Here is a 12,515-nt window from a genome sequence, read left to right on the forward strand (position 1 = left end):
CTCCCACCCCACTCACTCTCTCTAAAAAATATTTAATTAAAAAATAAATGCATATATGTAAATCATGTCTCATACTGATAATTCTGATTTCATATTTTCCCAACTCAGATCCAGAGTCATGGAGTTCTTCCTCATTTTTCCCCATTTTGTATCTGCATTTCACTTACCCCCCTCCAAATAGTTGGTAGAATATTACCTTCAGATATTTGGTAGAATTTGCCAGTAGAGAGTACTCCTGGACTGGAATTTTCTTTGTGGTAAGGTTTTAAATTATGAACTTAATTCCTTTAGTAGTGTTTTGTTTTGTTTTAAGTGTGGAGTCCAATGTGGGGCTTGAACTTACAACCCTGATATCAAGACCTGAGCTGAGATCAAGAGTAGGACACTTAACCCAACTGAGTCACCCAGGCGCCCCTTTAGTAGTTTTATTTTTTGTAATGCTTACCTATTTTTTTTTTTTTAATTTACCAGTTTTGGTAAGCTATGTTTTTCTAGGAGTTTGGCAATTTCAAGATAATTTTCAAATTTATTATCATAAAGTTGCTAATATCATTCTATGATTCTTTTAATGTTTGTAGCATCTGTAGCTGTAACTCCTTTTATCATTGCTGATATTGATAATTGTGCCCTTTCTTTTTTCTTTCTCAGTTTTATCAGGTAATTATCAGCTTACTAGTTTTTTACCCCCAAGACGTGTGAACTTCTTTTTTTTTTTTTCAAGATTTTATTTATTTCTTAGAGAGAGCACATGCGCACAAGTGGGGGGAGGGGCAGAGGAAGAAGCAGGCTTCCACTGAGCAAGGAGCCCGACGCAGGACTTGATCCCAGGACCCCGGGATCATGACCTGAGCCAAAGGCAGACACTTAGCCAACTGAGCCACCCAGGCACGCCTGAACTTCTCACTTTGTAGATCACCTCTATTTTACATGTTTTACTCCATTGATTTCCACTCTTACTTTTATCATTTCTTTCTTTGTACTTTCTTTAGGTTTAATTTGTTATTCTTTTTCTAATGACATGGATGCTTAACTCATTAACTTTTAGGTTTTTTTCTTTTCAAATATGTAGATGTAAATTCATGAACTTTTCTGTAAGCACAGAATGAACTGTATTATATAAGCTTTTAATGAGTTAAGTTTTTTCATTTTCATTCAGTTCCAGATAGTTCTTAATTTTTATTCAGATTTTGTCTTTGATCCATGGGTTATTTACACATGCATTGATCTGCTTACATATTTATAGGGAATGGAGTTATCTTTTTGTTATTGATATCTAGTTTAATTGGGCTGGGTCTAGAAAATTATGCATATAAAAGAGTTACAAACAGAAGAGACAGAATAGAAAATAACTAGCAAGATGGTACTTTAACCATGTCAATAATTACATTAAATATAAATAGTCTAAACACACCAATTAAGAGACCAAGATTTTCAGATTAAAAAAGCAAGACTCAACTAACAACAGAAACCCAAAGTGTAGAAAGCAAAACTGACAGAACTGAAGGGAAAAATAGACAATTCAGCATTAATAGAGACTTTAGTACTCCACTTTCAATAATGGATAGACTAAGCAAGAGGTAACAAAAGAAACAAGTCCTGAAAACAGTACAGAGCTCCTAGGCGTAGTAGACATCTATAGAACATTCCACTCAACACCAAAGTACTTACAACTCACACATACATAGAACGTTCTCCAGGATAGACCATATGCTAGACCATAATGCAAGCCCCAGTAAGTCTTGAAGTCATACAAAGCTTGTTTTCTGGTAACTTCATTCTCTAATTCAATAAACTGGAAAGCAATGCAAGAAAAAAGAATCTTGAGATATTAAGCAACATATTCTTTAATAACCAATGAATCAAAGAAGAAAACCAAGAGAGGAATTGAAAATGCTTTCAGATGAGTGAAATGAAAATATAACACAGCAGAACTTATGGAATGCAGCAAAAGCATTGCCCAGGAAGAAACTTTAGCTGTAAATGTCTTAATCAGCAAAGAAAACAGATCTCAAATCAGAAACCTAAACTTCCACCTTAAGAAACCAAAAAAAGAAAAACAAGGTAAAAAATAACTAAAAAGAAAGAAATAATGAAGACTAGAGTAGAAATAAATAAAATACAGATTAATAGAGAAGATTAACAGAAATTGGTTCTTTGAAAAGAGCAACAAAATGGACAAACCCTTAGCTAGCTTGACCAAGGCATAAAGAGAAAAGACTCTCAAATTACTAAAATCAGGAATGAAAGAGGTGACATTACTATCAACCTTATAGAAATTTGAAAAAGGATTATACGGGGATACCATGAACAGCTATATGCTAACAAATTCATTAACTTAGTTGAAATGGACAAATTCCTGAAAAGACACCAATTACCAAAACTGACCTAAGAAGAAGTGGAAAATCTGAATAGATTTATAACAAGTAAAGAGTTTGAATTAGTAATCAAAAAACTTCCCAGAATGAACCATGATGCACAGAAAGCCTTATTAATTCTACTAAAAATTCAAAGAAGAATTAATACCAATCCATTACAAACTCTTCCAAACAATAGAAGAGGGAACATTTCCCAGCTCAGTATGTTAGGCCTGCATTACCATTATACCAAAATCTCACAAAGACACTACAAGAAGACTACAGACCAATACCCTTTTGTTAAAATTCCTCCACAAAATAATAAAAACCAAAATCAGAAACACATAAAAAGGATTATATGCCAGAGTGCCTGGGTGGCATAGTTGGTTAAGCATCTGACTCTTGATCTCAGCTCAGGTCTTAATCTCAGGATCATGAGGACAAGCCCCACATCTGAATTCAATTAATGTAAATATACATCATGTTAATAGAATAGAGGACAGAATAACATATCATGTCAGTAAACACACACACACAAAAAGGATTTGAAAATACATCCTTTCAGGGTAATAACGCTCAAAAAACTAAGTATAGAAGAGAATTTCCCTAGCCTAATAAAGAACATCTATGAAAGTCCCACAGCTAACATCATATTTAATGGTGAAAGACTGAAAGATTTCCCCCTACATAAGAAATGGACAGTTATGCAAGAAAAAGAAGCAAAAGGCACCCAGATTGGAAAGGAAAAAGTAAAAGCATCTCTACTTTTGGATGTTATACTCTGTATATAGAAAATTATAAGCAATCCACTTAAAAAAAATTAGAATAAGTGACTTCAGCAAGGTTCCAGGATATAAGATCAGTATGCAAAATAAATTATATTTCTATATAGTAGCAATGAGCAATAAAAAAATAACAGTTCCATTTATAATAACTCAAAAAGAATAAAATACATAGATATAAATTTAACAAAAGTAATATAAGACCTATATACTAAAAACAACAAACCATTGTCAGAAGAAATTAAAGAGCTGAATAAATGGAAGCCATTTCGTATTCATAGATGAGAAAACACAAATAAAGATGTTGATACTCCCTAAATTGATCTTTGAATTCAGCACAATTCCCATCAAAATCCCAATTGACATATTTGTAAAAATGGACAAGCTGACCTTAAGATTCACATGAAATAAGAGGGATCCGAACAGCCCTTCTTTTAAAAGGAGACCAACAGGAGAGAACTTTCAGTGCCCAATATCAGAAACTTTCTATAAGCTTTAGTCAAGACACTGTGACACTGCCATAAGGATAGACATAAATAAATGGAAAAGAATTTAGATCCCAGAAATAGAAGTTTACATTTATTGCCAGCCGATTTGACAAGGATGCCAAAACAATTAAATAGATAGAGTAGTCTGCACAAAATGGTGCTGGGACAACTGAGTATCCACAGGTAAAAGAATTAAGTTGGATCCCTGCTTCACACAAAATTAATTCAAAGTGTACCATAGAGCTAAATGGAAATGTAATAAAACTAAACTAATCTTTAGAAGAAAACATTGGACTGTAGCTCCATTATGCAGTGGATTCTTAGATATGACTCCAGAAGCACAAATGATAAAAAACAAAAAATACAAATTGAATTACATAAAAATTTAAAAACTTGTACTGCCAGTGATACCATCGAGAAAGTGAAAAGACTCCACACAATAGGAAAAAATACATACAAAAATCTCGTAAGACAATTATATCCACATTGTATAAAGAACTCTTGCAACTCCTTAAATTTTACTGTGTTTAATTAAGTACAGGGTTTCCTTATCTCTCCTTGTTGACACTTCATAAACCCTTTCAATTAAGAACTAGTTTATATTTGAGGTGCCTGGGTGGCACAGTCGGTTAAGCCTCCCACTCTTGGTTTTGGCTCAGGTCACAATCTCAGGGTTGTGAGATAAAACCCTGGCTCGGGCTCCTCGCTGAGTACGATCTGCTAAAGATTCTCTCCCCATCTACCTCTACTCCTTTACCACCACCACCCACAGCCCCTCCCACGCATGTGCATGCCCACTCTCTCTCTGTCTCAAATAAATAAATCTTTAAAGAAAAAGAATTAGTTTGTCATTTTTTTAAGTGTGGATTTTACCCATTAATTTTGTCTATATTCTTTAAATACTCCTATAGTTCATCTTCTAAATATTACCATTTCTAGTTATGCCCCACATATCTGCTTCTCTTTTTCATTTTTTTAGCTCTTTCTTTTAAAATAGTCTAAATATATATTATTTTTTCTTGCTGAATTCTTTTTTTTTTTTTTAAGATTTTATTTATTTATTTGACAGAGACAGCAAGAAAGGGAACACAAGCAGGGGGAGTGGGAGAGGAAGAAGCAGGCTTCCAGCGGAGGAGCCTGATGTGGGACTCGATCCCACAACGCCGGGATCATGCCCTGAGCCGAAGGCAGACGTTTAACGACTGCGCCACCCAGGCACCCCGCTGAATTCTTTTTTTTATCATAATTATTTATGCTGGGTGATTCTTTACTTCCATACAACACCCAGTGCACCATGCAATACGTGCCCTCCTTAATACCCATCACCGGCCTATCCCAGTCCCCCGCCCCCTCCCCTCTGAAGCCCTCAGTTTGTTTCCCACAGTCCATAGTCTCTCATGATTCATTCCCCCTTCTGTTTACCCCCCCTTCATTCTTCCCTTCCTTCTCCTACCGATCTTCCTGCTATTTCTTATGTTCCATAAATGAGTGAAAGAAACCATATGATATTTGTCTTTCTCTGCTTGACTTATTTCACTTAGCATAATCTCCTCCAGTCTCGTCCATGTTGCTGCAAATGTTGGGTAATAGTTCTTTCTGATGGCTGAGTAATATTCCATTGTATACATGGACCACATCTTCTTAATCCAGTCATCTGTTGAAGGACATCTCGGCTCCTTCCACGATTTAGCTATTGTGGATAATGCTGCTATCAACATTAGGATGCATATGGCCCTTCTCTTCACTATGTATCTTTGGGGTAAATACCCAGTAGTGTAATTGCTGGATCATAGGGTAGCTCTATTTTTAACTTTTTAAGGAACCTCCACACTGTTTTCCAAAGTGGTTGAACCAACTTGCATTCCCACCAACAGTGTAAGAGAGATCCCTTTCTCCACATCCTCTCCAACATTTGTTGTTTCTTGCCTTGTCAATTTTTGCCATTCTAACTGGCGTAAGGTGGTATCTCAGTGTGGTTTTGATTTGAATTTCCCTGATGGCTAATGATTTTGAACATTTTTTCATGTGTCTGTTAGCCATTTGTATGTCTTCATTGGAAAAGAGTCTGTTCATGTCTTCTGCTCATATTATGATTTGTTTCTCATGTATTCAGTTTGAGAAGTTCTTTGTAGATCTTAGATACCACTCTTTTATCTGTAGTGTCCTTTGCAAATATTTTCTCCCATTCCGTGGGCTGCCTCTTAGATTTTTTTGACTGTTTCCTTGGCTGTGCAGAAGCTTTTTATCTTGATGAAGTCCCACAAGTTCATTTTTTCTTTTGTTTCTCTTGCCTTTGGAGATGTGTCATGAAAGAAGTTGCTGTGGCCGATGTCAAAGAGGTTGCAGCCTATGTTCTCCTCTAGGATTTTGATGGATTCCTGTCTCACATCGAGGTCTTTCATCCATTTGGAGTTTATCTTTGTGTATGGTGTGAGAGAGTGGTCAAGTTTCATTCTTTTGAATATAGCTGTCCAATTTTCCCGGCACCATTTATTGAAGAGATTGTCTTTTTTCCACCGGATGTTTTTTCCTGCTTTGTCAAAGATAGTGGCCCAAAGAGCCGAGGGTCCGTTTCTGGGTTCTCTATTCTGTTCCATTGGTCTATGTGTCTGTTTTTGTGCCAGTACCATGCTGTCTTTGGGATCACAGCTTTGTAGTATACCTTGAAATCCGGCATTGTGATGCCCCCAGCTTTGTTTTTCCTTTTCAACAATTCCTTGGTGATTCGGGGCCTTTTCTGGTTCCACACAAACTTAAGGGTTGTTTGTTCCAGTTCTTTGAAAAAAGTCATTGCTATTTTGATAGAGATAGCATTGAAAGTATAGATTGCTTTGGGTAGCATAGACATTTTAACTATATTAATTCTTCCAATCCATGAGCATGGAATGTTTTTCCATCTTTTTGTGTCTTCTTCAATGTCTTTCAAGAGTGATTTGTAGTTTCTAGAATATAGATCTTTACCTCTCCAGTTAAGTTAATTCCGACATAACATATGATTTTTGGTGCTATTGTAAATGGAATGGATTCCCTAATTTCTCTTTCTTCGGTCTCATTGTTCATGTATAGAAATGGAGCTGATTTCTGAGCATTGATTTTGTATCCCGCCACATGACTGAATTCCCCCATAAGTTCTAGTAATTTGGGGGTGGAGTCTTTTGGGTTTTCCATATAGAATATCATGTCATCTGCGAAGAGAGACAGTTTGACTTCTTCTTTGCCAATTTGGATACATTTTATCCCTTTTTGTTGTCTGATTGCTGTTGCAAGGACTTCTAGTACTATGTTGAATAATAATTGCAAGAGTGGGCATCCTTGTCGTGTTCCTAATGTTAAGGGAAAGGCTTCCAGCTTTTCCCCATTGAGAATGATATTTGCTGTAGGCTTTTCATAGATGGTTTTTATGAGATTGAGGAATGTACCATCTATCCCTACACTCTGAAGGGTTTTAATCAGGAAAGGATGCTGTATTTTGTCAAATGCTTTTTCTGCATCTGTTGAGAGAATCATATGGTTTTTGGCTTTTTTCTTGTTGATATAATTTATGACACTGATCGATTTGCGAATGTTGAACCACCCTTGCATCCCAGGGATGAATCCCACTTGGTCATGATGGATAATCCTTTTAATGTACTGTTGGATCCTATTAGCTAGGATCTTGTTGAGAATTTTGGCGTCTGTATTCATCAGGGATATCGGTCTGTAATTCTCCTTTTTGATAAGGTCTTTGCCTGGTTTGGGGATCAAGGTAATACTGGCCTCATAGAATGAGTTTGGTAGTTTTCCTTCTGTTTCTATTTTTTGAAACAGCTTCAGGAGAATAGGTATTATTTCTTCTTTGAATGTTTGGTAGAATTCCCCGGGGAATCCGTCAGGCCCTGGACTCTTGTTTTGGGGGAGGTTTCTAATCACTGCTTCAATCTCTTCATAATTAATCAGTCTGTTTAATCAATTTCTTCCTGTTTCGGTCTTGGTAGTTTATAGGTTTTCAGGAAGGCATCCATTTCTTCCAGTTTGTTTAATTTATTGGCATAAAGCTGTTGATAAAAGTTTCTAATGATCTTTCCTATTTCACTGGTGTTGGTCATGATCTCTCCCCTTTCATTCATAATTTTATTAATTTGGGTCCTTTCTCTATTCTTTTGAATAAGTCTGGCCAGTGGCTTATCGATCTTATTTATTCTTTCGAAGAACCAGCTTCTAGTTCTGTTGATCTGCTCTACTGTGCCCCTGGTTTCTAATTCATTGATCTCTGCTCTAATCTTGATCACCTGCCTTCTCGTGCCTGGGTGAGGCCTGTTCTTCTGTTCCAGCTCCAGCTTCTTGAGGTGAGAATATAAACACTGCATTTTAGATTTTTCTATTCTTTTGAGTGAGGCTTGGATGGCTATGTATTTTCCCCTTAAGACCGCCTTTGCAGTGTCCCATAGGTTCTGGACCAATGTGTTTTCATTTTCGTTGGTCTCCAAAATTGTTTAATCCCCTCTTAATTACCTGGTTTACCCAATCATTCTTGAGCAGGATGGTTCTTAGTTTCCAAGTGTTTGAGTTTCTTCCAAATTTTTCCTTGAGATTGAGTTCCACTTTCAAAGCATTGTGGTCTGAGAATATGCAGGGAATAATCTCAGCCTTTTGGTATCAGTTGAGACCTGTTTTGTGATGCAGTATATGGTCTGTTCTGGAGAAAGTTTCATGTGCATTTGAAAAGAATAAGTATTCTGTTGTTCTTGGGTGTAGTGTTCTGTATATATCTATGAGGTCCATCTGGTCCAGTATGTCATTCAAAGCTCTTGTTTCTTTGTTGCTTTTCTGCTTAGGCAATCTGTCTATTGCTGAGAGTGGAGTGTTGAGGTCCCCTACTATTAACATGTTATTATCTATATGTCTCTTTATTCTGGTTAAGAGTTGGCTTATGTATCTAGCTCCTCCCCTGTTGGGGGCATTTCTTGCTGAATTCTGAACTGAATTGTCAGTCTGATCTTCCAACTCACTAATAGATTTTTATCTACCTTTATACATTATGTTTTTATACTATGTTTTATAATAGTTTCTTTTGTTTTCTATATGATTTCTTTGTTTTACTAATGTCTTGCCATATCTCCTTTAAGTATATCACATTGTGCTTATTTTTAGTTCTTGGTTCAACTTTTCCAACTTCAGATGTGTATTATTCAGAACTTACCGAGTTATATATACTATGACCACAACCAATCCCAAAATCTTTGTGGGATGTAGACTGAAATCAGCACTCCTATCTGAGAAATGCCATTTCTTGGAACAATATACAAGAGGAAAGCATAAAAGATGACTTTTAAAACTTATGTTATATGTCACTTTTTGCCCACATTTCATTGGCCAAAGAAAATCTTACAGCCACGCCTAATATTAACAAAGTGGAGAAGTATAATCCTCTCACAGGATCTGTCACCAGATTGGGAACACTATGGTTTACCACAACATGGTATGTTTTCTAATTGATTATATTCCTCACAAATCATGTTATTTTGATGTGTGCCCTTAAGAGCTCCTGTCTTGTAATGTATATTGAGGAAAGGCAGAATACCAAGCCTTTTGGTCCTTGAGCCTTGTGAATTTAAGAAGGGCGATGATCCCCAAGGTAGAAAGATCCAGTTCCACGCTCACATATGTGTAAAAACTGTTAATTGTCCTATGTTGGCCCCCACTCTATCTGATAGTGCTTAGGCAAAAGGTGTCTTCCTAAATTGTAATCAAACAGCCCTTGATCTTTGGAGGACCAAAGAGAGGAGTTAGAGGTGGGTATGCTCCAGGGTAGCTGATTATCAGCTTCTTACCTCTATAAACCCCTCTGCTATTCTAGGTTGAAGGGGCAGGCTCTGATTGTCCCAAGGCAAGCAGGGAAGGAAATGGAGAATAGTTTTGAAGACTTCCTCTACCCTAGCCTCTCATTGTTAGCTTAGGCTATTCTTTGTCCCTCACATTTTCCTGCCTGCTAGTTCAAGGCAACCCTCTGTTCCCCCAGGGGTTTCTTACTGTTTTTCAGTTAAGCCTTGGAATCAGTATCTTTCTCTAGCTTCTACGGTTTTCCAGCATTGTTGTTTATGTATGTATGGGGGTGGGCTATTCAAGGAGAGCAGTAGCATAAATAAAAACGTGGACCAGAATAGTTGCCTGAGGAAAGGACCTTGTGAAAGAAGTTGTTTTTGTATTAGAAAATGAGGATTTGGATTGGCATAAAGGATAGGGAGGAAAATACAGAGCAAGGAGATTGGTTAAGGCATGGGGGCCATTCACATGAAACCAGCCTGAGCCAGGTTGGAAGGCTGTGAAAATATAGGGAGTTAGTTACTTCTTTAGGTTGAGTGATGTCAGGTTAGGGAGGATCTTAATTTCCACTGGGGAAGAGTGAAGGGAGCAAGCTCACCCATGCACACTCTTACCAAGTGCCTGTGCTAGATAACATGGGGAATACATGGTGCACATATAATGTAACCTTTGTCTGAAAGGTGCTGATAATCTTGTTGAGGAAGTAAGACTGGTGCCAATTAAATGATTAGAGAGCATTAAGAAGAGATAAAATATATATGCAGAATTTTCTGATGCTGAGGAGTTAGGAGGCCTGTACAACTAAGCTTAGCTGTGTATGTACTCAATGGACTACATAACTGAGAAGATTTCACTTTTAAAACAAACTAATGTGGATGCCAAGGAGAACATTAAAATGGATCTGTGGCTTTCAGACCACTGAGTGTGTATTTTATGTTGTTCCTTTGAGAGGAGACAGTATAGTTATAATGGGTTAGAACATGGACTAAAGCCAGATGGCCTGTATTTAAATTTAGATTCCAGGTATGACTTTGGACAAGTTAAGTAACTTTTCTGTGCCTCGTATCCTCACCTATTAAATGAGGACAATAGTAGCCCCTAACTCATAAGGCAGATCTGCTCACATAACGTTGCCACTCAGTTTCTCCTAAATTAAAGAGCATGTATCAGTGGAATTTGGGGAGAAGAGGACATGATTCAGAATTAGTAGGGAAGCAGGGTGGTATTACAGAAAGCAATGCAAGGATCTGACCATTTTGTTCCCTGCCTTCTTCCTCACTAGACTGTAAGCTTCCTCTAGGCAGATTTGCTTCATCATATCCCAGCCCCTGGCTCGGTGTGTGACATAAAATTGGCACTCACTGTGTATTTGTTGAATGCATTTTCATATGTAATTTTAAATATAAACCAATTTAATAAATAGTTTTATGTGTTTGGATATGTATTTGTCCCATAGTTTTGATATTTTAATTTTTTTAACAACTAGAAATAATCTTTGAAGTATTTATGACAGGTTTGTTTTTGTTTTTGTTTTTTGCTTTTACAGGCCAGTTGGAATGCCAAAAATGGAAAAAGTTTACTTACATAATCCTAGTTCTGAAGAAACTATTACTTTAGTATCAATATCTGCTACAACATCACATTTTCATGCATCATTTTTTCAAAATAGGGTAAGTATTTCTACTATAAATGTTACCCTTGAGTTTGAAATTGAAATATCTAGATTTTTTTATGTATAATTTCCCTTTGCTGTGATTAAAATCCAATGTGAATGTTTCATATTTGTTTTGGGTTACAGTTTGCCTCATTTCCTAAGAATTATCACTTCTACTCTTAAACACACATTGTTTTTCTCAACATGAAACAACTTAACAATTCCACTTTGAACCTAGGCACTCTGAAAAATGTAGCAGTCAGATATTTATTTGATTTTTTTCCTTTTTAATAATAAGTAATTCCTCAGCACCGTGTTAGTTTTCTGTTGTTCCATAAGAAACTGCTACAAACGTGATGGCTTAAAACAACACCCACTTATTAGCACATTAGTTTTCTAAGTTGTAAGTCCAGTGGGCTCTTTGCTCAGAGTATCATAAGGCTATAATTAAGATGTCAGCTGGGCTGAGTCCTTGACTGGAGACTCAGGGAAAATCCACTTCCAAACTCATTCAAATCGTCAGAAGAATTCAGTTCCTTATGCTTGTAGAATTGAGGTCCCCATTTCATTGCTGGCTCTTGGCCAAGGACCTCTCTCAGTTCCCTAGGGCGCCCACATTGCTTGTCACCATCTTCAAGCCAGCAGTAATGCGTCATAGCTCCCTCATGCTTCAGGTCTCTTTGGCTTCCTCTTCCACCGCCAGTGGAGAAAATTCTGCCTTAATCGTGTCATCGGGTCAGAACTACCTGGATAGTCTCCTTTTGGATGAACTGTGTCAACTAACTAATGACCTCAGTTACATTTGAAAAATCCCTTTTATTGTGTAATATAAATAACCACAGATATGGCATCTCCTCATAGTCACAATCTCAGAGATTAGGGCAGGAAATTTAGGGGGCTATTTCAGAGTTCTGTATACCATAAGTATCCTCTAAAATTTAACTTTGTAATCATTTCTGTAGATAGTATGAAAACTTGTAATTAAAAAAAAATTATCTGACCAAAAACTTGGGTCTTCAAAAATTTTGAATTTGAGACGATACGTACATTAAGCTTTAATAGATAGGCTGCTAAAATAACTAATAAATGAGCTTCCAGAAAAGCTAAATAGCAAGGATCAGAGGGAGGTAAATGAGTAGAACTTAATTTCATCTTCCCAGAGTTTCCACTGACTCCTTTGAAGAGATATGACCAAATAAAAAGGATCTTTTTTAAAGCAGCTAAAATTATACAAATTATTTAGATTTTACATTCCTCCTTTCAAAAATCCTATCTCATCATATGTTGTCCTTAGCTAGCAACTTCCAGAGTAAAAAATAAAATGACATAATTTTGGCTTTTTTAAATCTAAAAGTATTTTATTAGCAAGGAACTGATGAGTTAGCATGTTACTTTCAGTAATAAAAATTTTATTTTTGTAGTACTCACGGAAAAC

The 12,515-nt window shown here is 36.5% G+C and overlaps 1 protein-coding gene across 2 annotated transcripts in view; it reads left to right on the top strand.

Moving 5' to 3' along the window:
• TMEM131 (transmembrane protein 131) overlaps positions 1 to 12,515 on the top strand; it is a 234,989-nt gene that overhangs the window by 120,186 nt on the left and 102,288 nt on the right. For both annotated transcript variants that reach the window (XM_087863335.1, XM_045771747.2), the window contains exon 5: positions 10,973 to 11,096. In XM_087863335.1, the coding sequence (XP_087719461.1) occupies positions 10,973 to 11,096 (124 nt within the window). The remainder of the gene's footprint in view (positions 1 to 10,972; positions 11,097 to 12,515) is intronic.

Source organism: Ursus americanus, chromosome 7 (genome assembly GCF_024610735.1).
Source record: "Ursus americanus isolate L20-20 chromosome 7, mUrsAme1.1.p, whole genome shotgun sequence".
In the NCBI taxonomy this organism is placed as follows: domain Eukaryota; kingdom Metazoa; phylum Chordata; class Mammalia; order Carnivora; family Ursidae; genus Ursus; species Ursus americanus.